Source organism: Siniperca chuatsi, linkage group LG15 (genome assembly GCF_020085105.1).
Source record: "Siniperca chuatsi isolate FFG_IHB_CAS linkage group LG15, ASM2008510v1, whole genome shotgun sequence".
Taxonomy (NCBI): domain Eukaryota; kingdom Metazoa; phylum Chordata; class Actinopteri; order Centrarchiformes; family Sinipercidae; genus Siniperca; species Siniperca chuatsi.
The window spans coordinates 8,077,073-8,104,616 of NC_058056.1; the positions used below are offsets into that span (position 1 = coordinate 8,077,073).

At 40.8% G+C, this 27,544-nt stretch overlaps 2 protein-coding genes across 7 annotated transcripts in view; one reads left to right on the plus strand and one right to left on the minus strand.

The window, feature by feature from the left end:
- The window catches only part of ralgapa1 (Ral GTPase activating protein catalytic subunit alpha 1), a 74,498-nt gene extending 54,440 nt beyond the window's left edge, over positions 1-20,058 (minus strand). The window contains 19 exon segments of the mRNA XM_044166560.1: positions 343-2,226; positions 5,421-5,567; positions 7,487-7,651; positions 8,130-8,220; positions 8,733-8,879; positions 9,495-9,618; positions 9,756-9,904; positions 10,079-10,150; positions 10,267-10,446; positions 10,752-11,075; positions 11,798-12,006; positions 12,139-12,277; positions 12,735-12,850; positions 13,084-13,261; positions 14,466-14,509; positions 15,065-15,122; positions 15,817-15,866; positions 16,016-16,126; positions 19,463-20,058. Of these exon segments, the coding sequence (XP_044022495.1) occupies positions 343-2,226; positions 5,421-5,567; positions 7,487-7,651; positions 8,130-8,220; positions 8,733-8,879; positions 9,495-9,618; positions 9,756-9,904; positions 10,079-10,150; positions 10,267-10,446; positions 10,752-11,075; positions 11,798-12,006; positions 12,139-12,277; positions 12,735-12,850; positions 13,084-13,261; positions 14,466-14,509; positions 15,065-15,122; positions 15,817-15,866; positions 16,016-16,126; positions 19,463-19,568 (4,294 nt within the window). The 5' untranslated portion in view covers positions 19,569-20,058.
- Positions 20,059-20,231: 173 nt separating this feature from the next.
- Positions 20,232-26,820, plus strand: brms1la (BRMS1 like transcriptional repressor a). Of its 6 annotated transcripts, none has more exons than XM_044166575.1 (9): positions 20,232-20,313; positions 22,188-22,396; positions 22,696-22,786; positions 22,914-23,041; positions 23,143-23,222; positions 23,725-23,821; positions 23,995-24,084; positions 24,254-24,318; positions 24,426-26,820. In XM_044166575.1, exons 2-9 carry the CDS (start codon positions 22,258-22,260, stop codon positions 24,522-24,524), a joined length of 789 nt encoding a protein of 262 aa, XP_044022510.1. In that variant the 5' UTR covers positions 20,232-20,313; positions 22,188-22,257; the 3' UTR covers positions 24,525-26,820. The 6 variants fall into 6 exon arrangements, with proteins under 6 accessions (XP_044022510.1, XP_044022505.1, XP_044022509.1 ...); XM_044166570.1 differs by having other exon boundaries at positions 20,236-20,385; positions 22,238-22,396; XM_044166574.1 differs by having other exon boundaries at positions 20,240-20,385.
- The last annotated feature ends 724 nt before the right edge of the window (positions 26,821-27,544 follow it).

The following is a 27,544-nucleotide window of genomic DNA, read 5'->3' on the forward strand; positions in this document are numbered from 1 at the left end:
TTAGAAGAAAGGGGACAGGAGGAGGAGGGAGGGGGCTTCCGAGGTAGAGGAACAGGTGGGAAGGTATGGGAGAGGGGGGGGGGGGTCCTCGACAGGAGGCAGGCTGGAGGAGGGGCTACGTTTGAGAGGAAACACATCAACAGGGAGTTTGAATTTCAGTCCAGCAGCAAGATGATGAGTGTCAGCCAAAAAATATCATTCCATCATAACAAACCACTTAAAAACAGCCAAAAAGGAAAAGAGAGTTGCTGGTGTTTATGTGTTGGTGAGTATTTGTCTTTCCAAAGTTGTTGTTGTATCTGTTGTGTCCTTTGTGAACGCTTCGTTCGTTGCAATCCTCACCTGGCGTGGTCGTCTTTCGTCCAAAGTAGCCCAGGACATGGGAGTAGAGGTCTCTTAATGATGCATCACCCATGGCCGCCCGGCCCTGCCGCTGTGGCGACGAGCCTTGGGATGACCCCTGACCTCGGGGCCGGGGCTTCGAGGACAGAGCGTGAACCACAGTCTTATAGACGCCACCAAGGAGAGCCCCCTGGTGGTGTCGTGAGGCAGTGCTGCCGGGCTCCTGGGAGCGTGAGCGGGAGGCTCGAGATCGCAAGGCGGAACGCCCCAAACGGCCACGCACCCCTGACGACACGCCAGAGAAACCTGAACTGCTTGATGAAACCTCTGAGTGAGCCTCAGAGCCCAGGCTGGATCCCACACAGGATCCAGGATGTTGCTTGTCCTTGTCCCCTCCAGTCCCAGCCCTGTTTTCCAGGTCTCCGGCAATTGCTGTGTTCCCTGCCCCGCTGTTATCCGTAACAGTCCCAGAGGCTAATTTCTCATGTGCCCCTGCTCTATGGCTAATCCCAGCCACAGAGCCAAACTTACCTGCACCCCCTGCTCCTAGCTTCGCCCCTGACCCTGACCCAGCTCCGGCCCCAGGCCTCTCCCCAGCTGAGTGGCTGTGTGTGTGGAAGTGACTGAGGCGGCGCAGCCTGGCTTTCCAATGGGCCTCTTTACTCTCAAGGGGGTTGTGGAACTGGACTGATTCAGTTGAGGGCCGGAAGCTGACATGAACCCCTCCAGAATGGTGCCTCTTGGCGCTACTACGCGACATCTTGGCCTTAGTTGGGTCTGAAGTTTGGGGAGTTTGATTTGATTCAGTGCTAGATTCCACTGTGTTAGTGTCTTCTCTAATTAAACTGGACCTCTCTTTTGCTGCTGCTTCTTTATCATCCTGTTTCTCTTCTCCTATTTCCCTTGACATGTCACATTTCCCTTCCCATTCTGCTGCCCTTCCTGTATTTCCTCCTCCCCTTTTCTCTCCAGTGTGTCTTTCTAAGCTAGCACTCCCCCTAGCATTGGGTGACGGCCACTGACACTGCAACTCCAGGCACTCATAGATGCTACGCTGCTCTGCCTCATTCTCCTCTGTTGAATCCACACTGCTATGTCTCACAGATTTACTTACCTGTCTGTCCTCTTTACAAGTCTGTCTGTCCTCTTTCACCACCTGTCTTGCCTCTCCTACCTGTCCTGTGTATTCTATTTGTGTTCTAGCTACCCTTGTTTGCTCAGGTAAAGTTACAACACTGTTTTCTAGTACATGACCAGGACTATCTCTTTCTCCAGCCTCCTCCTTCCTCTCACCTCCTTTGTGAGTGAGATACTCTCTAATAGAGGAGAATAAATCCTCCTCCTCTACCCCAGCCCCCATGTCACCCTCCTCTACATCTATTTCCTTTTCAGACGAACAGGTGAAGGCAGAATCCCAGTCGCTTACCCAATCAGAACTAGAACCTTGGCCTTGAGAGCCAATCTGGTGCCAGAACTGGTCATAAACACTACCATCATCTTGTCCCTCTGTAGAAAAGGAAACAACACTGTTGGAGAAGGTAAAAGGGGTGGGAGAGGGGGAGGTGAAGGGGTGTGGGAGTGGTTGAGCTGCGTGGCTGTTGGCTGCAAGTAAGGAAGAAGTTGTGGAGTGGTGGTTGGGGGGATTCAGGATTGAAGTGTGATCCCTCTGGGGATCTTCACCTTTGACCCGCTCAGCAATGAAAGGCTCCATGATGTCAGAGGCACTGCTGCTCCTTGCGAGGGAGGAAGGGCCCGGGGCATCCAGGTCACAAGCCCCTCCCTGGAAGACCTCAGAACAGGAGGTGGGAGGGGCCTCGTCGCTCTGGGAGGAGTGGCGCATCCGAGAGGTGAGGGACGTCAGCGTGATTGGCGGGTCCTCGAGGTCTGATAATTGAGGGAAAATGAGAGTGAGGTTAGTGGAGGGCTAAATGTGAATGGATATATGTAAACGTACATATAAAGCTTTACACACACGAACAAAGAGCCAAAAAGATACCTAAATATAACTCTGCAAACGCACAGACCCAAAAATATTATTGGGTAGTCTTATAAATATCAATATTTGGTTGGTTAGTCAAGACTACAAGATAGCTACAAGAAGACTACAAAATATTTGCATGATAGATTTCACCCATTTAAAAAAACAATTCTCAAAAATTCTAAAAAACAAAACACACTGATATTATATTATTTATTTTATTATTTGTGGGTAAAGGAGTGAGTGCTGAAGCAATCTAATGTATGGTCCTTAATCAAGTCACCACATCATGGTCATTAGCTGGCTTAGCCTAGTGAGATAAAATGTAAACTGGATTCACATCAGACATCCCATGGTTAATTATCAAGCTGGGATGTGGATCTTTTTAAAACGAAATCTAGTTTGTCTGTTGTTAAGCCAGTATAAAAAGTAAAAACTCATTAACTGGTAATTGTTTAGGACATGACTGAGCACCTTCCTTTTTTGTTTAAAGTCAAAATCAGTATCTGTCTGTGTACGTGCCACATTGTAGATACAGCTAACGAATCAACGCAGCATTCATAGTGGTTGAGACAGTTTGTTAAAATCGATCGATCTCAACCAGCAAACACTGTCTACCAACAAGACACATTTATGGCCAAACACAAAACTAAAAACCACCTCATCTTTAAATGTCTGCTTTAACAATATTCACAGCTAAAGATCATTCAGGAGTGAGGTAATTCTAATAGCAACTGACTTGTGGTTACATAATGAGTAACGACAATCCTTTGAAAGGACAGATTGTGCTAAGCAGGCAAAGTCATGCCACTAAGAGCAGGCACTCACTCCTTGTTGATGGATCACATGTTTTTGAATTGTAAGAAAACCAAATCTATTGTAGTTAGTAGTTTCCTCATCTGTAGTGATATTTGTTATGTCCATTTGGCAGTTTTCACTTTGATCGGATGTCAAATTGTAAATAACCAGCAACTTTTATAGAGCTGTAATCATCTACAGTGCATCTGGAAAGTATTCACAGCGCTTGACTTTTTCCACATTTTGTTATGTTACAGCCTTATTCCGAAATGGATTAAATTCATTATTTTCCTCAAAATTCTACAAACAATACCCCATAATGACAACGTGAAAGAAGTTTGTTTGAAATCTTTGCAAATGTATTATGTACATAAGTATTCACAGCCTTTGCTCAATACTTTGCTGAGGCACCTTTGGCACCAATTACAGCCTCAAGTCTTTGAGTATGATGCTACAAGCTTGGCACACCTATTTTTGGGCAGTTTATCCCATTCTTCTTTGCAGGACCTCTCAAGCTCCATCAGGTTGGATGGGGAGTGTCAGTGCACAGCCATTTTCAGATCTCTCCAGAGATGTTCAATCGGGTTCAAGTCCGGGATCTGGCTGGGCCGCCACTTTGTTATCTTGGCTGTGTGCTTAGGGTCGTTGTCCTGTTGGAAGATGAACCTTCGCCTCCAGCATACAGGCCTAATTGGTGGAGTGCTGCAGAGATGGTTGTTCTTCTGGGAGGTTCTCCTCTCTCCACAGAGAAACGCTGGAGCTCTGTCAGAGTGACCATCGGGTTCTTGGTCACCTCCCTGACTAAGGCCCTTCTCCCCCGATCGCTCAGTTTGGCCGGGCGGCCAGCTCTAGGAAGAGTCCTGGTGGTTCCAAACTTCTTCCAAACAGGTGTGTGCTTTCCCAAATCATGTCCAGTCAACTGAATTTACCACAGGTCGATTTCAAGATTTGGAAACATCTTAAGTATGATCAGTGGAAACAGGATGCACCTGAGCTCAATTTTGAGTGTCATGGCAAAGGCTGTGAATACTTATGTATATGTGTTATTTTTTTTCGTTTTTTGTTTTTAATAAATTTGCAAAGATTTCAAACTAACTTCTTTCACATTGTCATTATGGGATATTGTTTGTAGAATTTTGAGGAAAATAATGAATTTAATCAATTTTGGAATAAGGCTGTAACATAACAAAATGTGGGAAAAAGTGAAGTGCTGTGAATAGTTTCTGGATGCACTGTATAGAAGACTACCACAAGAACACACACACCAAAAGTAAACACACAAGTAAAAAACAATAACTAAAACAAATAGTAGTAGTATAGTAAAACAATATCTAAGTAAAATCACTCTAGCAGAGGATATGATGAAGTAAAATCATCACCCTTGGCTACAGAAAAGAAGGGGAGGAGTCGAATTTAATGCCAAGGGAAGAATAAATGGCATCAAATAAAATATCACACGACATCAGTGATAGGGAGGTCTACGAGAAAGACATAGAAACAAGGGGGAAATAAATGCTTGTAATAGGCAGAAAATAGTGCAGGCAGAAGGAGTTAAAGAAATGACAGAGAGACATGCATGTGTGTGGGCAGGCAAAAGTAAAAGATGCAAGTTAACAGGCTGAGAAACAAGCTACCAGACAGGAAAACAGGTAGGTCAAGTTTCATGCAGACATGTAAACAACAGAAACAGAGACACATAAGCTGTCTCCATCTACCTGTAAAACAATTCCAATTTACATCAGATAGTTAGAGAAATATTTGTAGAACAAGTCAAAAGTCAAAATGACAGACGTCATTCTTTGGTATTGGATGGGAAAATATTTGATTCTCTCACAAGGTTAAAACCACAACAATAACCATAATAATTTTGGGAGGCTGTGGAGGACATAAGTTATAGACAGTACTGAGACAATGTGACAAGAAAATTAACATTTTCTGTATTTTCAAAATTACAAAAATGACCTTTGAGTGGGTGCTACAATATGCTTTTTATCATCCATTTGTCACATGCAACATTTCTAGCAATGCTGATCAAATGATTGCAATGCTTCAGGAGAATAATGTGTCTTTGATGTTCAAGCATTTCCCAAAATCCCTGTTACAGGTCAAAAACAGAAGGGTTGTATGATTCCTGATGGACCACATGCAAACTGTTTCTTCAGTAATGACAAATAGGCAGCCAGAAAAATTGATAAAAAGAGATGAGACGACAGTGATAAAGTTTCAGTTTCTGACAGACGTACAGACAAGTAAAGTTTCCAGGCAGACAGGCAGGCAGGCAGGTAGTGCAAAGAGTGTGTACCTGCCAGCTGGTCGGCAAGGGGGGGTAGTAAAGGGTGGTGGTGATGGAGGAGGACAGGAAGAGGCGGAGCCAGAGCAGGAGCACTCTTAGCACTGCGGATAAAGGCTGAGGACAGCAGAGAGTCCCCCGTAGAACAGCTACGCAGGGCTGAAGAGGTGGGAAGAACAGATAGAAGAGAGACAGAATAAGGGTGGAAGAGTGTGAGACAGAAAAGGACAGCATAGAAGGCAGCAAGAGGGGGAAAAGAGGGTATTGTTGAAGTGGCAAGTAAGGTGAAGAGGTGAGTGGAAGAAAGGCGGATGTATGGATGAGGATGGAAAAGTGAAAGGAATGAAAGCAATGACATGTTAAAAGTATGACCAGAAAAAATAGAGATAGTATATAGAGAGTGAAAAAGTAAAAATGGAGCAAAGACAGTAAAAGAAATTGAAGTAGTGTTGGAAGGAAAGAGAAAGAAATTGGTGAAAATAAATTAAAGATAGAAATTAATTATGGGGTAGAGACAAAGCATAGAAAGACAGACAGGCAACCGGGGGGTGTAGAAAAGAGGAAGGTTCAAGGGTGGACGTAGAGGGAAAGAGACAGGGAAGGCGAAGGAGGAGTGAGACAGGGTTAGCTCTGGAGGAAAGACAGTGAGACAGTGAGAGGCTAGTGGCAGCTTGGCCCTCTGTAAAGCTCAGATCTCCACTGAAGACCACGATACACAGGAGCACTACATTTCTGCATTTCAGCATGTGTGGACTTATTTCTCACAGGAAAAGCACACAAATTTTAAAACTTGTAGAAGTGAGGCTAAATTAAAATCTCTGCAATAGTCTTTTTTATTTAGGGATATTAAATATATTATGCGGACATTTTTAGACTTTCTAGGTCCTACAGACCCTCTGCTAGCAGTGTTCTTTTATTTGGTTGCTTTTTAAGCTGGAGATATACTTGCTTTTTAACCACGCGTTCACGTAGACAACCGGCTGCATCATTAACGGAATTGTTCACATACTTGCCTATATACGTTGCGTGTTACTGAAGGATTCCACTAGAGGGCACACCAGAGAACTCAGACAATACAGAACTTCTGGATTTGCATGATGTAAACAATAAGCATGGCAACACTCGAGGAGGTTACTATTTTGTTAATTCTGTCTATTAGCTTGTCTTCAAAACGCCATTGACCGCCATCGTTGTCGCTGCTGACGACGTACCTACTGACCCCTGACCCTGTTACATCCCCATACTGCCCCTATAATGTCCCATCCGTTCACGTGCATATTGTATCTTGCGGACGCGTAGCGTACATTTCTGAGGATGTGCACAGCCAAAGCTCCAAACGGACACAGGATAAGCGAGACAGCTATCATGCGCACGCGAACACATAGTTAAAAGCAAGTATATATCTCTGGCATATATATATATATATATATATATATATATGGTATCCGCAATAAAAATGCATGTGTATGCTATATAGAGTGAGAGCTTGTAACAAATTACAATATTACTTTCCCCAATATGGCTAGTGTATAATATTACTATTTCAATTTAGGCATTACAGTTACCTTTTTTGATGACTTATTGGCTCTACTAAATACCCCCATTATGTTGGATTTTCAACATCCCAACTTCATCTTGACTTGTTTTCATCAGAGTTGTCATCATCTTGCTCTAAGCTAGTATTGCTATTTCAGTACACTGTGGTGTTATGACCATTTCTTTCACACCAATGGCCACAGTTGAAGGCTTCGCAAAAACAAGACTCTAATGAGGAGGAGGAATGACAGTAAGCATACACCACAACTTCCTGTCAGACAGACAGGCAGGAGGGGAAAAGAGGAGACGTCAAGTCAAAGAAAACTGACTGAAGAAAGAGAAGCGATCTGAAGTGCGCTGAGGAAAGGCACTAGTTTTTTTCCAAATAGCATTTCTCTTGAACACTCACATGCCAGCCAGTTTAAAATTAATACACAAACAATGGCTGGGAGTTAGTGCTATGAACATGACTAACAGCAAAGTTTTCTGGCCTTTAAACTTGACACACACAGGAGGACAGTCGTAAGCAGAGGGATACTGACCTACAGTCTTCTGGCGGACAATACTCCTTGCCTTTTCGATGCCTGGTGAGCCAGCGGTGGTGGCGCTTCGCTGCCTCATGGCTGCCGCCTGGCCTGGTTGGTCTCTGCTCCAGCCTTTAGAGAAGGAACGATCCACAATCTGTCGCTGGCCCTCCGAACCAATACCTGGTGTAGATGGATGGAGTGGGACATAATCTCTCAATGCACATTTAATGGTATTTATTTCAGGACATACCTCTATCTGTAACTATGCACTGATATTATGTGTAAAGAAACGGTCTAGTGTACAGATGTTCTTCTTAGGTTCCTTCATTTTGACTATTTTTCAATATTTTCATATTGTGTGTGTTTTTACATTCTCAAACTTACATTTATATTGTGATAACTTTCCTTGTGGTCAACTGCTGACAGCCAAAGTAAGAAATTGTAGGAACTGCAGAAAGGCTGGAGTGTCTTCATTGCATCTTTAACTTTTAGCACATTAGATATGAAACGAAGGATTATGTTGTGTAGATAGATTATAATTATCTTCAATAGTTGCAGTTGGCTGATCAAAAACAGCTGTCTGTATTTCAGATCCGCTGGTAGGAAGTTCTGCGTGTTTTTATATAAGGGCTATAAGGGTCTCTTGAGACTGACCAACCTTTTCCTTTATGTTTCTTCTGTTTTTGTTCACTGAGTTTGTCCAGAGGCAGCTCATTCAGATCAACACTGTACAGGTTCCTGGCCAACACCTAAGACACAAAGACAGGCTTAAACACTTGTGTTTTTGTTACCATACTGGTTAAGATGGCAGCAACATAAATGTTCTGACTTAAACTAGTGCTTAAGGCAAGAGACTGATTTTTATTATGCAGGAGAACGGAAATATGCGTATGATAGGTCTCGATGTAATTCAGTCACATTAAGGGCAGAGCATGTGACAAATACAATGAAAGTGACCACAAACGCATGGCATGGAAACAGGAATGAAACTATTGCTTCCTTCATTATAGCTCTCCTCTGCTTCTCTAATGACCATTCTTGACCTGCGGATGTCGTAGTCAGTAACTGAACTGAAAAACTCAGGTGATTTGTTTGAAAGAAAATTCATTAATAACAGTCAAGGCAGTCAACCACTACGTGCTGAAATCAAATGAAAATAATTCATGTTAAAACTTTTAATGAATTTAACACTTTCATACCCATACACAGTGTGGATAGGATAATGCTTGGAGGATAGCATGATTAAAATTACTTCCAGTACCTTGGTGAGGGTCTCCATGGTGAGTGACCACTCAGTGACCAGTTCATCCCAGCAGGTAAGAGAGGAGAGGACGGAGAGGAGGTCGTCCCACAGTTCTCTGCTGATGTAGACGTTTAAGTTCCCCTTAATCCAGGCTACTATCAGTGTCTGTACAGCGAGAGGGGAATTAAATGATAGAACGTTATATTAGCAAGCACTCATCGAAACTAAATACTAGTCAGCTGGGTCATACCTGGGTACGATTAAACTTCATAAAAAAAAGTGTTCAGAAAATAACTTAAATAAATAATAAAATGACGCCATTGTGCAAGCAGGACTACTTTTAATTGTGTTTACTAACATTACTGTATTCTGAATAGAAGAGATGAAGGCAGCTGGATACATGAGGGCCCAAGACCAAGATCATATTCAAATAAACTACTCCATTAGATGATTACAACATCGCCATGAATGCATCATGTGCTTTTACATAAATAACATGGATAACAGACAAAGTACATCTGTCTTTGTATATGTTAAGTATTTAGAGCACCACGAGCCAGTCAATCTCCCTGATGCTGTGTTGCTGTAAACAATAGCAATTTTATCATGACTGCAACAGTGTTCCTATTGATTCATTAATTTTTTTTTTTTATGTACCACAGAGACAACTCTGTCTCCTCTTACCACACATATAATACTCTGGATAATACTGTACAAAACTGTAAGCTTGGTACACATAAAAAAATATCTGGCCAGTTTGATATAGTGATAGTAATGTACCTGAAAGATAGGTCCAGCCAGTCTGCCTGAAAGCGTGTTATTCTTCTTGCCCTGGGGCATGATGGATGGAGGTCTTTTCATCACAGACTCTGTCACCCTCAGCAGAACCAGTAAGACCTGCTCCCTACAAACAAATACATTAAAAAGCAAGCAGATGTGACACAACCGTTAATGACATGATTCTACTGAAATGTATTCAGATGGCGTTTTATAGTGTCTCCCAGTCCACAGTAACAAGTGTGATTTATTGTGTATCTTTACCATGTTTTCTGGTCCATGGTCTCATGCATGACAAGGCTGCGGTAGATGTTCAGGACTCGCTTGCACATGTCGACATGCTCCTCTAAAAGGATCTTGATGTCGTTGGCTGGCTCCAATAGGAAAACGTTGGAGGAGTGGGTGATAAATACCTGAAAAGGAGACAAGCAGTTGGGAAGTAAAATGTGTCTACAAACTATTTCTTAAGGATGATTCAACGAGGTAAAGTAAGAACAGTAACACGACACTGCAACAATGAGACTTTTGTCTGTGTGTATGAAATGGACAGATACTTGGTGTATGTGAGTGTGTTGTGAGGACTATACCTGTAGTGTAGTCTGAACTCCAGCATGAACGCTGTACTCCAGCAATTCAATGTCAACCACCTTGTTCATTCCCTGAGGAAGAGAAGAAAAACACAGAATTAACTCACTATATAAAGATCTATTGACATTGCCTACCTTTTATTTTAAGCATTTAAGGATTATAATACAGATTTCAGGTAATTCCTTACCTCATCCTCCTTGTCTCCGGGCTGAGAGCCTGAATCCAGGCTGCTGGCTGTGGCTATGGGATAGGGGCCCTCCTCGGGCTCCTTCATAAACACTGGCCTGTCCTCCACGGAGATCCACTCCTGGTAAACGCGGACCACTTTGCGCATCGCTGCAGCTTCGCACATGGGAAGGAGAAACGCCTATATTGGTAGAGACAGACATAAATATTAACAGGTAATATTTCATATACTTTAAAACATTCTCCAAATAAAGATAGTCGTAAAAGACCAAGTGACTTGTACATGGACATATTGTATGAAGAACAGAAAAACAGTTGGACTAATGACACCGCACATAAAATCTAACATTAGAAAAATACCAACTCGATCCACTCCAAATGCAGATGTAACCTTATATTAATGTGCTAGTCAAAGGTTTGACACATTGGAACGGTCAGTTGCATAGCGTCCCTACTCCCTGAAAAATAAAGTTATTTCTCCTTCACCTGTCTAAAGATCTCAGTGATGAAGTTGACGTTGGTTCTGGAGCTGGTCAGTACTCTCCTCACCACCTCCATGTCGGTCAGCTGCTCTTCATCCATGGAGCAGAGTGAGGAGGAGCTGGGCTCCCTCTCTGTCAACGTGGATGTGTTGGAGTGGCTTTGTTCAGGTTCACCCCCGGCACCGGGACCCCCAGATATCCCCATGCTGCCTCCGCCTGATCCAGATGAGCACCCGCTACCTTCCAGGTGGCTGTCGGACCGAATCCCACCTCCGCTGCCGTCGTCTGAGCTGCCTGCAGAGCGAGCTGCCAGTCCGGCTGCTGCTCGCTGCAGGTGAAAATTTGGGTTATACAATGAGGTAAGAAAATAAATACAAATCAGAAAATGTCACATATACAATTTTTTTGGAGATTTCCTGAGTAACATTTTGCCATCTATTTCAATTATGCGCAAATCTGGTGTTATGGAACATTTTCATATTATTAATAATATTCTTTTTGACTAATATCACATCAATCTTTTACATCTGCTGTTTTAAACACCTGAAGTCTAGTAGGCTTTTGTCAGGATAAACCCACTGAACAACAAGAAGTGATGCCTTGTTAAAAAACAGGAGCTCACATATTACTACAGCTCCAACAATAGGCTGACTAATCGATTAGTCGATTGACAGAAAATTGATCGGTACATATTTGGATAATTGATTCATCTTCTCTGGTTCATCTTCTGGTTGATTCAAAATTCTCTGGTTCTGGCTTCTGCAATGTGATTATTTCCTGTTTTCCTTTGTCGTCTACAATTAAATCTTGGACTCTGTGATGGACGTGTTTCACTATTTTCTGACATTTTATAGAAAAAACAACTAATAGATTAACTGAGAAAACACTCTGCAGATTAATCGATAATGAAAATTATTATTAGTTACATATTAGTTAATATACCTACATATTACCACCTCCGTGATGTCAACATAATTAAGTACAAGGAACGTTCCAGTGACTTGAACTATACGTGGCACACTGTCTATTGCAAAAATATGTATGTGTTACCTGTATATTCTTGGGGACATTCTCTCCCTCTGTTCCTGGGATATGTGTGTGCGTGTTGGGTCGTGGCTCGAGCCAGAAGGAAACCAGCCAGCGGATGAAGATGACTCGGGCCTGAAGGAAGCTCTCCTTGGTGCAGTACAGTGTTTCACCGCCGTCTTGCTCCCTGCGCACCACGCTGTAGTAGGGCTTAGGACGCATCTGAGGCACGTCTGCAGGGAAAGAGGAAAATCTATATTTATGTAGTTTACGGTTAAAATAATACAACATTACTGTTCAGTGTGTTCCAATGGGCTACTGGATTTACAGTATCCATTAGCTATTAAAGATCTAATGTAACTGACCCAGTATAGGGTTGTAGAGGCTGGTTTCCATGGCGAAGTTGGGAAAGATGTGAGGAAGGTAAAACTTCCTGAAGTGACCAAAGAGGAAGTTGAAGCCACGTTCATGGTTCTCTTTACAACGCCACTCAAGAGACTTGGCCTGGTGGAAAAAAACACACACACACACACACACACACACACACACACAAAGACAAACGAACCTGTGTCATAAAGAGAGCATTACGCACACAAAATAGGGCCAAGTGAAGAAGAGCACCATTGTTTTAGGGGAGAATGTTATCAGCGTGTGTATGACTGTATGTGTGTGTGTGTGTGTGTGTGTGATAGCAGCACAAGAAGAGGAAATACAAGAACAAGGTCTGTATGTGTCAATAAGAGATGACATTTGTATTTGAAGAAGTTAATGATACTAGTAAGGTTAGATAAATAATTAATCTACTATCAAGTTTCTATATATGATAATGTAAGCAAATGACAGACCTAATACCTGGTTTCTCCCATATGTTTAGCATTAGTGGCATTAGTAAGGCATCACAACATTTGCAAAAGTGTAATTATGTAGTGTTAGCTGTGTTAGTAAGAAATGATGATAATACCTGGTTTACCATGTATTTGAGTAAAGCTTCTAAAAAGTAAGCAGTGAGGTCTTCCTGGTTCTTGTCACCAGACTGGGGAGGAACCAATGGAGTGATCTCTTCTGGAGTAACCTGAGCTGCAGGGGGGGGGGCGGCAGGGAGATGTAATGTTTATATTACAATTAATACTGCAAAAGATGTTGTCTAATCTCCACAATCTCTTGAGGAAAAAATGTATGGGGTTCCAAATCATATCCAAGATATTATATCTTGTCAGGTGCAGTGAGTGGCTGATTTATTTAAAATGTTGAATGTTGAGCCCATTTATCAGTCTAACCCCACTGTGTGTGTGTGTGTTTCTTCTACTTACTCTCTGTTAAACTCAGCGGTGGGTTGATCAGAGTGTCCAGGGTGCGTGGGGTCCCATGGCAGAGTGGAGCTGGGAAGCCAGGAATCAAACAGGCAAACATGCAGAGCTGCTCACGCTCCGCATTACTCTGTAATGCCTGCATCCACAGCAAGAACAAGCGCACACCTTCACGACGGATCTACAGTGTAGATGAGAAAGGGAGAGATGAGCATTGAAGAGAAACCTAAATTAGTGCATTTTACGAGTTAAATTTTTTTCCCCCAACTTAAAAGGGACAGTTCACCCCAAAAACAAAAAAAGATTTTTCCTCTTACCTGTAGTGTTATTTATCCATCTAGATTGTTTTGGTGTGAGTTGCAGAGTTTTGGAGATACCTGCTGTAGAGATGTCTGCATTTTTGGAATATAATGGGACTATATGGCAAAAAAATACATCTGAAAAACTCAACATCAATGTCTCTTTCCAGAAATCATGACCCGGTTACTCAAGATAATCCACAGATAGTGTTGTGAGCAGTTTCATGTAGGAACTACTGGTAGAAAGAAAATAGTTCCTACATGAAACTGCTCACAACAAATCTTTGGATTATCTTGGGTAACCGGGTCATGATTTCTGGAAAGAGACATTGCTGTTGAGTTTTTCAAATGTGTTTTTGGCGCTTTGAACACCACAAGCCGAGTGCCATATAGTCCCAATTATATTCAAAAAATGCAGACATCTCTACGGCCGATATCTCCAAAACTCGGCAACTCACACCAAAACAATCTAGATGGATAAAAAGCACTACAGATGAGAGGAAAAATATATATTTTTGATTTTGGGGTGAACTGTCCCTTTAAGACTACATTTCTCACTAACCCTGTCATTAAGATGAAGATGGCAGCAGTCAATTTGTTTTAAAGCCAAGAGTAGCTAACATCTGATTACAGCCAACTTCACATTTTACCTACTCAGGTGAAATGTGAAGATGCAGTTTGAGTAATGAAACTGTAATTCATTTGTGAATTACTATTAAGTAAAACTGATTAGTGTTTTATTTAATATTCCTTCATGCAGCAATACACAAAATGGGAAATGGTGCACACTTTTTAAAATGTAGTATAAAAATTCCAACAGAGGCTGACTATCATCTTAGTCACAATCTCTTTTCTTTTATTTTTACAGTAATGATACTAATATCAGAAAAATTCATGCAATCAGAATTTATTGATGCTGAGATGCAAAGTGATGCACCTACTGCTTATTGAACACTTTTCATATAATTTACAAGAAAAAAGAAGAGAAGAGGCTGTAAACATCCCCTTAGGAGGCGGGGAGGATTAGGATCTAGGGGCTATGACTGACAGGTTGACACAGAGTTTCCAGCGAAAGAAAAGCAGTACCTTCAGAGAGTTCCCAGTGTGCAACAGCTTCTTGAGGATCAGCCCTGAGAGAGAAAGACATGTCAGCCTGGTCATTTCAAACTACAGTGCACAGTTAACTTAAGGTTAGCCAGCTCTGATAACATTAAAAGCTGATTTTACATACTTTTGAATTTGTGAAAAAAGAAGAGCTAAACAGCAGTAAAGACATTTTAAGGAAAATGAAGCACATTTACGAAATATACAGATTGATGTTGATAAACTCATACAGGCCCGGCGAAAAAAAGACATTTGCCCTACTGATCCTTTGGGGGGTCAGTGAAGCTAAACAGTTTGACATCCCCAGTACTAATGTGAACTACATGCAGGATGAGAGGACAACTACAGCTGCAGTGCACCATGCCGTACATTCTTCTCTTTGCAAAGTTTTGGTGCTGGCTGGTCTCTAACATTACATGAAATAATCTCTCATGTAAGTGGCTGCAGTGTCCAAAACCGGTTAAACCTGATTAAACAACACATAGTTTGCTGGGACGATCTGATCTGCTGCACATGAGTATAAAATCAAGTGGAACATGTGTTTCAAGAAATGGGCTGAGGGGGGTTTTTGTGAGAGTTACCGATGCTGTGGAACTGCCACCGGTTATGGATTCTCTCTGGCAAGAGCTGGAGGATTTTCTGGAAAGGAAAAAAAAAAAAAAAAGGATTATTAGTTACAACATTTTTGACTTGTTATGTTATGTGTGAGTTTTATATATTTGGCCTTTCAACTAGGGATGGACGACATAACCTAAAATCTACTATATATCAACATGAACCGTTCCATTTATCTTGATTACAATTAATGATTAAGACAATTTAATGATGGAGAAAATGCTATATGAATACATTTAGGAAAGTAGGATTTAAGTAATCAATAATTCTATCAAAGTAGTTTATTGTCCAGTCCTAATTTTAACTAATACCTATCAGGAAAAACCTGTGTTAAGCACATTATTTAATCCTAGTACTCACTGGACTTGTGCTTTGCCCAATCTTGTTTGGAATTTAAAGTGTGTGGAGGGCCAATTGGAGGTCAGTAACACACACACACTGACTCTGCTATCTTATCCTGGCTACTCTATGCACCACTACCCAGTTCTGAGTGTTGCTAAATGCCAGTGGTCTTTTAGTCTGAGGTCAATGCCAGCTGGTGCTGTGGTACTGACCAAGACCACCTACAGAAAGTTAGAGGAATCACAAACACTTCAGTGATTTAGTTTCACATAATGTCAGAGTTCTGTAGCCATGTTGCTTCGAGCACTTAGTAAGAGTTCTGTCACTTTTCTCTAGATTTCCATTTTAATTACAATTTGCAATAATATTTTATTACCTCAAAGATGAAGAGGATTGAGTCCAGCTCCTCCCTCTGAGATTTGTGACCTGAAACATACACACAGACTTGCTTAAAAGAAAGCACAATGATATGTATAAATAGCAATGATACACAGACACACTACACTGTGAAAGCTGATCAATCAGAGCTCATCTTAAGTGTTTGGTTCTTGACTTTGACAGTGAGTAAAACTTACCCTTTTGCTTGAGGCTGACCTCAATGGTGACAAAGTTCTCAAAGAAGACATAGTAGATATGGGAGTAGTTCAGGTCAAAGAACTGTTTCAGCTCTGAAGGCTCTGCGTTTTCTGGAAAACGAGAAGGGAAATAAATTCATTCTCATAAATCTATTCATTTAGAGAAAAACAGAAAAATGCCAGCCACGCTGTATTGTTTTCACCTTGTGAGTCTGTGTGTGTGTCATCATGGCAAAATGTGGTCCTGGAGACGCCTACTGTAGCGGGAACTACCACAGAAGCGGTTTTGAGTACTTTGCCGGGTGTTTACATGTCTGTCTGTGAACAGATTTTGTCAACGCGATAGCGTCACAACTGTGCAAGATGCAGTCACGAAACTTTACAGCTGTGTAGTTGAGATCAAAATGAAGATGGGTGACACCGGACGTAGGGAAGGGGCCATTGCCCCCCCACACACACACCTTCCACTCCTGGCCCACATTCGTTTTAATCTACACATAATTATTACCGGCTGCAATAGCCCCCCCCCCGAATCGGAAAATGACTTAAGGGACCATGATTTTTGGATGTTTCATCAAAAACAATTTTTTGTATAAGTCTAAACACATCCATAACAATGAGAACCTGTTGAAAACCTGTTGTCATACAATACAATTCTGGCTTTTCATCACAGGAAGTATATTTGAGTAATGTAACCTCACTGCAGCATATTGGTTCTCTAAAAACGCAGTAGAAAAAACTAACAGCCCAGTCTGGATCCCAGCTACAGTTTCAGATATTCTGCTCCAAAGGATGGGAAGTTTACCTTTACGTGTTCTGGACTGAATCTCTGCCTCAACACCACTGGCTGTCATTAGGAAGGAGACACACTTACTCAGACACAGCGATAAAGCACATGCTCATACTGAGAATACAACCACTACTATAGTTCAGGGTCAAAACTGAAAGAAAATACACAAGCATGTAGGACATTATCCACTGACACACAAGCATGTGCACAGGTACACACACACACACACACACACACACACACACACACACACACACACACACACTCAGAAGATCTTCTGGTGATAGTCTCTGGGTTTGTTTATATGAAGTTGAAAGCGCACACACACACACACACACACACACACACACACACACACACACACACACACACACAGAGAGGCCGTCTGTGTTCTATGCCATAGTGGTTGCCCTTGTAAGGTCTTAGTAGCCTAGCTGAGTGGTTTTCTATCTTTTCCTCTGGGGACTGACATTTTTAACACAACATTTCTGACTATTATTAAATTTTAATTAAATGCAATATAGCAAATGATTTAGTCACTCTTCACATGCACTGACATTGCAATATTGGGTAGCAGCACTACCTATTTCCCCATAACTCAGGCCTCACATGACCAGAGTTACATTTACCTATTGTTCTACTTCACAGTCAACAAGTGTGAACCAGTAATCTATAAACTGACCCGCTTTACTCTGAGGTTTCCACAATGGTCTTGTTTCTGTTTTTACCCAGACTACAACTATCCTCTGAATCAGACAATGCCATTAAAACAGCATTTTCCGATTACCTTACTTGTATAAGTGCATTTGCAAAAGTTTAAGTAAGAACAAGTTCCTCAAGGGATCGTCATGGTAGGAACAGAAAGACTGAATTTGACCTTTACTAATGGAAGGAAATTCTGACCTTGTAATGTGATATGGAGGTGGCATATTCTGTCATTAAATGGACTAAGCTAAATAGCTTGTAAACATAATACTATCTTATTTAGACAATGGCTAGATTTTTAACCTCCATATAAATGTAGTCAAAGTTTAGTCATTATCCTAAACACAACAGTGGCACCAGCTATTTGTTTTTTGGTCTGGCATCAACAACAGGGCCAAACAGGGCTGGGGAGCAGTTACTTAATAACCTCATTGCATCAAAGGGATTGCAAAGCGATGAAATAGCTTCTTGTTGAATCATTCTTTCAGATCAAGTATGAACTATTCTATTACAAAATTTTAAAACAATATATCAAACACTCGTAGTGCTCTCTCTCTGTTTCCTACAATGGCAAAGGTAAACATGTTTTCAGTGGGAGGTCTTGTTTAAACGGGTAAAGAAAAAACTGAACAATTAAAATCTTTTTTTAACGAGAATGACAGCTACATAAAAAACATGCAACATGGACAAGTAATTCTTGCTGTGAGGTATATTATTTAGCCTGCTTGCTCTCCAAGTGGCATTGCTCCAGTTATCAGTTCTTATCAGTGCTACAACTAATAGTGCCCATATGCATTTTCTTAAAGTGGTGGTCTGGCACCATGATCGTTAAAAATGTGTTGTTAGCAATTGTTCAGCTGTCCGAGCATTCCTTCCCAGACAATGTGACTGCAAGTGTGTTTGTGTGTGCGTGTCTCTGGGATTGTTATCAAGGTCTTGTGTTCCCCATAGAGCACAGAGAGGGGCACACCCCTTCTCTCTCTGTCCCATGCGCACACACACACACACAAACAAACATAGAGCCCAGTAGCTCTTACAATAGAAACAGGAAGTTAAGATACTGTATAGAGACATAGAGAGGAAATAGTAGAGGCTGTTTCCCTCTCCGGTCAGTGTGTGTTTTTGTGGGTGTGAGAGAAAGTGTGTGTCAGTGAAAGATACACACAGGCACTCACATATTCATCACTTATTCATACCCATTACCCTGTCATCCTCCCTATTCTCCCACACATTCCAAACACTGCAATTAGTGTTGTGTTGTAACACAGCTTAACACGTGTTCAAAAAAACTTTCAGAATTTCTCACACACCAGGTCTTTGTCCAGCACTTAGACACACCCCTGGAGAAATCAAAACAGCCTAAATAACAGCGAGTGGCATCACTGTGCCTAAATTCTACGCAATCAGCTTAGTACACGGTAGTAAAAACATAACACACGATTCTCCTCTATGCAGAGACCCTAAGTCAAACTCAATTCAAAAATCTGACAATGTAATGTAATTGCCATTTACACACAGTATAAAGCACGTCTTTAGACCCTTTTCTAACTCGATAGATTCTGTTGACAGAGCATACAGCTAGCCTCATTTACTTTTATGCATATTTCCCTTTTAGCCTGTATATACACAAGGCTCATTACTGCCCATCATAATCATTCTGAGGGGGAAAAAAATTAAAAAAGCATTAACTTTAAAGATGATCGAATTTGGTAAAACTATGAGTAATCAAATGCTTTGCAATGGACTTCATGTGAGATGCCGAATGGCTGAGTGGATACTAAAAAATCTCAAATGGTTTTTAAGTTTGTTATAAAAAGGCTATGCCTCTGTTTACATGCAAGACAAATTAGAATTGCATGATTTTCGAGATGAGTTTGGTGTGGCATTCGCTGTATACACAGACTTGACACATAGAAGCTAACGTGTTAGCTGCTTAATAATTTTTAACTTACCGATGACTATTCTGAGATGTTTCAACCTCGTCAACACGTCCTTCTTTGGGTCCAACACTTTCTGTGTTGATTTTTTAACGTCCCCATGAGGCTTTTTGGAAAACATTCCTGGGGCAGGAGACACAAGAATACGATGTTAGACAGCAAGGAGGAGCTAGCTGTGTAGCCACTTCAACAGCCTCAGAGAGCGTTAATCTTTAAACTATAATGAAAAACCGTGGCTCCTGGATCATTTAATAACGCTGCGCTGTGAATTAGCAGCCCTCCACAACAGCGCGGAGTATAAGGGGTAAATTTTGTGGAAGGCGCATTCTGTTTAAACTACAACAAATATGTAAAACGTAGCGGGGCAAAGCATCCATCCATCGCACCCCCTTCCACAACAGTCCGCAGCGTGAAGGCTAAACTAGCTGGTTGGTTAGCTCCGCTGTTCACTTAGAAAACATCATGGCGGAGGAGGGAGGAGGGAGGAGGGAAAACAAAATAATGGATACCAGAGAAATTCAACGTAGCAAAATAGTTTAACAATAACCAAACTTTGGTTATCCAGTATCTATATCATATACGAATGTTATAAAACTGCAATATCCTTAGACAGAAACGGGGTTTCCAATTTTACTGGCGTTACAGTTTTAAATGCCTTTCGACAATTCTGCTCGAACTCTCAGCATCAAGCTACAGTGGTGAACCCTGGGTAACGTAGTTTACGGCTGGTTGTTAGACCTTCAGTGATGTGAATATTAGCCATACAGAAAACTACAGTTCCCTACACAAATAAGAGCGCCGTATTGAGATTTGTTTTTAGCTTAGCTGGGATACACGAGTGAAATTGTAACCGAGGAAAAAATAAGGTTAAGCTTCTTATCTCTGAAAATTGCTTTTCCTTAAACATTATCACAAACATCCTGCATCCCGCCCCTCTTGTGAGTTATTATTTAGTTTTAAGCATCCTTGTTAATGTATTTTTGTAACAAGTCGTGCTAATCGTGTTTGCTACCTAACTATACTGGCTTGCTAACATGCTAACATAATGCTAACTCGATGTGTTGTCGTTTATTAATATTTATTAGTCTTGTATAGTTAAATGGAACATGAATGAAAACATCGTTCATTAGGAATATAATTTCGGTGGCTACCCCACATCACTAAGTTACCTGCCTCTGGTAAACAACAATGGGGATATTACACAGTCACATGGATTAAAAAATAGAAATGTAAAAATATCTTCCAAATCAACTGCTCAACGAATCTAAGTGATGACCAGATACTTGAAGGATGGGTTTTGGTTTTTTTTGTTTGTCGATACTGCAGTCATCCTTCAACCCTAAGATGTAATTACTTTGAACTGCCAAGTAATTTCAGTTGTCATGCCCATGTGACGTGAATGCATTAGTGGAACAATAGTTGCGACCATTAAGCAATTTGCTCTTAATGTTCAAACATGTTTCATCATGTCTCTAATTCCAAGTAAAGTGACTTTTCAACTAACAAACACTCATGCAGTTATAATTATGCATCATGCAGATAGGAAAACACAAGTAATAATAACTTTCTGCATTATGGATTCTGACAAGACTTTCTGATGTACAAGGAAAACTACTAATGCTCCCCAGTAGATGTAAAGTGTGGGCATGCTTTGAAATCTTTAAACTTTTTATTGTCTATAACCTTTTAAACTCCACTAGGACGCCTACGTCCTCAGTTTTAAAGCCAGAGTGAAGATACTGGCATCATATGACACTGGATAACCTAAGGCATCCAGTGGTACCAACCATGTCATGTTAGCTTGTAAATAACGCTCCAAATTTATGCAGAGTTTTGGCAAGGGGAAAAACTGGCATGGCCATTTTCAAAGGGGTCCCTTGACCTCTCACCTCAAGATATCTGAATGAAAATGGGTTCTATGGGTCTCCCCTTTACAGACATGCCCACTTTTTTTGCATGCATTATAAATATGTTATTTTTGCCTATTCTAAAAATTGTGTATTTGAATATTTCTGCATACTGGGGTCCCTACACAGTATTAGAATTGCATAAAATTCATTGGTATGACTGGAAAGCTAAGCATTTCATTGTAGTGAGACCATTTTTTGAAATTTGATCTCACTGTATAAACTGACCTATTGTGACCTCATGAAACTTTGCAACCACAAACTGGAGACCTAGGGCATTCAGAGGAAGTATGGCTTTCCCAGGTATATTGACAATAAGGGGGTTTCTGAGCAAATTTCTAGAACAGAAGTACTCGCCATCCAATCGCAGAAAAAAGCAAATCTCACAGAAATCTCCAAATGTCGAGTTGTCAAAAGTGGTTACATTTTGCACCAAATCTGTATAAGAAATGGTATCACCCAAAAATTGCTGCAACAACTTATGAGACATAATTGAGTATGTGAATGGCCATCATATGCTTCCATCATAATGTTCTAAGCCCTTATACACTCTTTCAAAATTTGAATAGACGCACAACCAAAACACAAAGTTTGTTACAGATTTATGACTAGAAAAACTTGACTGCTGAGCTGCATCTCAAATTAATCTTCAGGTTCCCAGCTTTCAGATGATGCCACTTTATGTGGCATATAGTGTTGACCTGCTATCTCCCCTAAAGATCCCCAAAAAGACAAAAATGGGTCTATGGTAGGAAGGGGTGGAGTGGAAGAGGTTAAACTAAACAAATGGAACCAAGTAATATGTTAAAAGTGTAAAGCTGTATCTGTTGTAGATAGAACTGCCAAAGGAGCCAGACATTGCCTTTCAATCTAACATTACCAGTCTGAAGCTGACTTGCTGCCATGCCGGTGCACCGTGACCGGGAGAAGAAGGAGAGCACAGCAGAGGAGATGGAGGTGGAGGAGCAGGAGCAAGAGGCGTCCAGCTCAGAGGAGGAGGATTCCGACACCACCTCTGTCTCCGAGGATGGAGACAGCTCTGGTGAGACATTCTGAAACAGCGGAAAATGAGAACAACATTCTTATTCAAATTATGTTCATGATTGCCATTAAAAGAAACGTTATTTCAGTGTATGATTCTGATAGAAAGTAGTTGCTGTCCATCCTCGAGACACTGCCCATTTGCAAATCTTTTATGGCTGGCAGACACATAACCAAGCAAAAATATGTGTCTGCCATGCTTCCATATCAACTCCTGGGCAGCTTCCTTCTTCCATCAAAACTCAACTTCATAATACCTAACCTAGAGGTGTTTTTGTGCGTGTCTTTATCGTGTCCCAGAAATGGATGAGGAGGACTGTGAGCGGAGGAGAATGGAGTGTCTGGATGAAATGTCCAACCTGGAGAAACAGTTCACGGATCTGAAAGACCAGTAAGACTGAAATAGATTTTTGTCAAGTTTACCTTTTTAAAAACATGAAATGTTAAAAAAAAAGTCTTTCGAAAATAATGACTTAGAAATTAGCTATGGCCATAGTTACACCTGTGTTTGTGTGCAGGCTGTATCATGAGCGTCTCAGTCAGGTGAACAGCAAGCTGGCAGAGGTGGAGGCTGGCCGGGCAGCAGAATATCTGGAGCCTCTGGCAGTACTGCTGGAGAACATGCAGGTCCGCACCAAGGTGGCAGGTAACTTGAACACACAGGCGCAACTCATGAAGTTTTACGCCCTCCTTATTATTATCTCCTTATTCACTCTCTTATTGTGTGTTTCCCTCTGTCTTTGCCAGGTATTTACAGAGAGTTGTGTCTGGAGTCTGTGAAGAACAAGTATGAGTGTGAGACTCAGGCAGCATGCCAGCACTGGGAGGTCAGACACACACACACAAACACACGCACACACATTTGTACCTCTATACTTGTGAAGACCTTCATTGACATAATGCATTCCCTAGCCCCTAACCCTAGCCTTAACTGTCACAACTAAATGCCTAACCCTAACTTAAACCTCATTCTAACCTTAACCTTAAAACCCAGTTCTAACCCTCAAACTGCACTTTGAAGGTCTAGCCCAAAGTGAGCACCGCTCAAAATGTCCTCACTCCCATGTCTAAAACTCAAAATGGTCCTTGCAAAGATAGACGTACAAATACACACACACACACGCACTTTAATTACCGTCTGTCTTATGAAGACGTATTGCTGAGGTGATGCATTTTCTTTTGAGTCCTTGGCACTTTGAGTCATTAAGCATTCAGCATTTGATTTAAATCTAAGTTAGTTATTTGATCTGTTATTTGATTTGCTTGTGTGTTAAATCTGATTGGTTTTTTTCTAATATTATGTCTATGCTTTTGTGCGTGTGTACGCAGAGTGAGAAGCTGCTGCTGTTTGATACAGTACAGAGTGAACTGGAGGAGAAAATTAGAAGACTGGAGGAAGACAGACACAGCATAGATATTACATCAGGTAACGCGCAGAGGAACACATTCATTACATTATGATATGTTATGTTACACACATGTTATGTTACAACACATTTTAATTGCAGTAATAAGAACACACTACACGCTTCCAGCACCGTGTATTATTTTCAATGCGTGCACAAAACATTTTAATCTGTCTCTGTGTCTCTCTATCAGAGTTGTGGAATGATGAGTTGTCAGGAAGGAAGAAGAGGAGAGATGCGTTAAGTCCAGATAAGAAGAGGAGACGACCTTCTGTGGTGTCCGATATCCCTCTACTGTTAATACCCCTGTTACTGTTCACATTGATACTGCTAAGTATTTCTACTTATACTGCTTCTATAAATTCCATATATATGGTATATATATATATATATACAGGTATCTAGATGTGTCCTTATATTCACCCTGTGTTACTGTCCTTAACCCCTCTCACGCCCATATATTGTTTACATGCTGCCTGACTTGGACATCCTGGAGGACTGGACAGCTATCAGAAAGGTGTGCAAATGTGTCTTGATATTCCGAGCTGTGTCTTTGTCTCCTGATGCCGTTAGTCTGTGTGCAGGCATCTTTTAACAACCATGTATGTGTGTGTTGTCTTCCAGGCCGTGGCTACGCTGGGTCCCCACAGAGGGAAGGCCGACTCTGACAGCTCCGTGTTCCCATTCAGACCAGACAGAAACAGACCCATTCTCAACTGCTAAGGAACACACACATACCCAAACACACGCATGCTGTCACACATTAGGAAGTCAAACACACGAGGACCTCAAATACATGCACAATATATGCAAACGTGTATATATATATATATATATATATATATATTGCACAGATGGTAGCATTCATTTCTGCAAGCATGGAAACGCACACATCTGAACATTTCTCTGAATCTTCCCACAATCCACTACACTCCTCAGCTAACAGCGACACCAGTCGGTAAGCTGCCTCTCGGGCCAACAGGCACACACAATAAGGACTCGCGGGTTTGAATCCCTTTAAAGGACAAACAGAAATAGAAGCATTATTTTCACTGACATGTTACCAGTACTTCTGTTCAGAATTTGGCTTTTTCTTTTTGTGCGTGCGTGCGTGTGTGCGTGTCTGTCTGTCTGTACCAATCCTGGTTTCTGTTAACTCAGTGGATAGGTAAGAAAAGGTTTCCTTATTAACGGACAATTCTAAGCAAATAAAGGGTTTAATTCCAAAAAGACATATCATATAAACCATTAAGGTTAAGGTAACCATTAAAGAATGTGACACGCAGAGTTCAACCTATATAGGTTTTTAAAAGGCAATGTCTGCTGAAGCCACTGGAACTCATTCCACTACTCATCTCATTGTGAGAAATTATTTTAGAAATTACTGTGTGCCCCAGATTATGGGGGGTTTTGAGGGTGTAAAAACCACTGATGCAACATTTAAGTATTACTGAACACTAAAACTAATAAAATTAGGGTTTTATTGACTAATGCCTGAAAAGAAACAGCCACAATACAGAGCACTTGGGTGACACAAACTGGCAAAAAAATATACATCTTAATTTTATTAAAATTTTAATTTTTCAATTTTATCATAATATCTTATCTAAATAGAAGCCTAATACTCCTAGTGGCACGCAAAATGACTCCTGGTATGAAAGTAAAACATAGTGGGCTTTGATTGTGGCAGTGTCAGCAGGCCTTCCAGCTGAATGGACACCATATAACAAAGACACCATAAGTCACTTGGAGAGTTTTAGCAATTGTTCGCAGCACCGTATTCACCAGCAGTCCAAGAGCCTTTGCAAACATTTAAAATAGAGTTTTATTTTGGCAATACTGGAGCTTTTAAAAGGTTTTCCTTCATGGAGTATTCAAACCAGGGAGTCACTATCCTTACATGCTCAGTGACAAGGTCACAGTGAAGGTTTCGTTTCACAGGCTTCACATCATGTGTAATTGTAAACATAGCGATTTTTAATCTTGGTTGTTGATGAAGCTTCCAATGACATATGGGGAAATACTGGTTTATTTATGAACCTGGTGGATTGTGCCATGAAATATTTTTAATTTTTGTACTTTTTTTTATCTGGATCAGTTTAAATGTCTTGTATGAGACTAATAATAACTTTTTGTTATGGTGTTTTAAATATATAGGCCGTGATTATCTGTACAGTTTTTTTGTTGTTTCAGAGAGCATCCAGCACTCTACAGCGCCTGCATTTGGAGTCAAGTTCTGTAAAAATTTCATTTGTTTTTAGGGCTGCATCTTGCATTTGTAAGAGTTACTGTTTGGCTTTAACTAAAATCCTATATTTTTGTTAACATAGCTGGTTATTTGCATGTGGATTATCAAGTACAGTCAATTTACTCCCCTCTTTATTTACCATTGCAATTGCAAACCAGTATCAATAATGCAATGAGTCATGGTAACCACATTAACAATGATTTTATAATGACGGAGGGCCAAATATAATACAGACTACATATGAAAAGATAAAATACCATGGTAGCCCTTCAAAGTTGTTATTCAACAGGTATTACTGTTACACTCTGTTCTTATGCATCTACCTCTTCTCTCTGTCGCTCACTCTACAGTAAAGTCCACGTTTGCATAATTACTCACAAACGTGAAAATGCTTCCATCTTTACGAGCATCCTGACAAGAGTTGATCTTTGTTGTTTCAGTGTATTACTGGTTTATATGGCTGAGCAGATTTGTACAGATACTGTGATGATGACTTCATTAATTGCACAGACAGGGAAGGAACCAAACTGTGTCCTTCAAATCATACCCCGCCATCGGGTCTTCACAGACACAACCCACTGTTTATAAAAGGGTGACGAACAAACTGCCATTTAATAATATTGATTTTTATAAACTGGGGTTTTTGAAGATTAAGGTGGTGGGGATATTCAATATTCAAATCAATATTTTTTGACAGTTTATGTTTAATACTGTGTCTTTCTTGTTGATGATGTGGGTGGGTTTTACTATTAAAAGTTGTTTTGTAAGTAATTTGTGGTGTCTCTGTTAACGGAATATTTAGCAGAGAAGACACGGACAGTAAGGCTTAGGTAAGCACACTGATGGTTTACATTACAGGGAAAGTGTTGCCAGACCAAGGGGAGCCTCCGTTATTTCGCCCTGGCTCTTTTGCAAGCGATAACCTCACTTATAAGAGTGAAATATTTAGCAGTTTTCCATAAGAGTGTTTACAGAGTGCTTAACAGGACCTGAAGACATCATAAAAAAAGGAAGTAGTGGCTGATGCAGGAACCAATAAGCAGGCCAAACCACCAAACCTGCCTAGATCTGAGATGACTTAACACCAGAGTGTGTGTATAGATATATGTGTGTGTGTGTGTGTATATATATATATATATATATATATATATATATATATATATATATATATATATATACACACACATATATATATTCTCCTAATAAAATTACAATTGATCACACTTCAGAGCATTTCTTCCTTTAGAAGAGCGCTTCAACACTGACCACAGGGTGCTTGGAGAGTGGATAAAATTGTGATAAATGATGTAATGGCACATTGCTTATCATCCCACTAGTGCGCTCAAGGCTGTAGGAAGCACTGGCTGGTACAGTTTGCACCTTCGCTGGCTTTTTCACTCGTCATAGTAAAACAGAGAAATATTTATAAGGTGACAGGTGCATATACTAAAAGGCCAACCTCAACCTCTAAAAATTAATAATCACTTAATCTTTG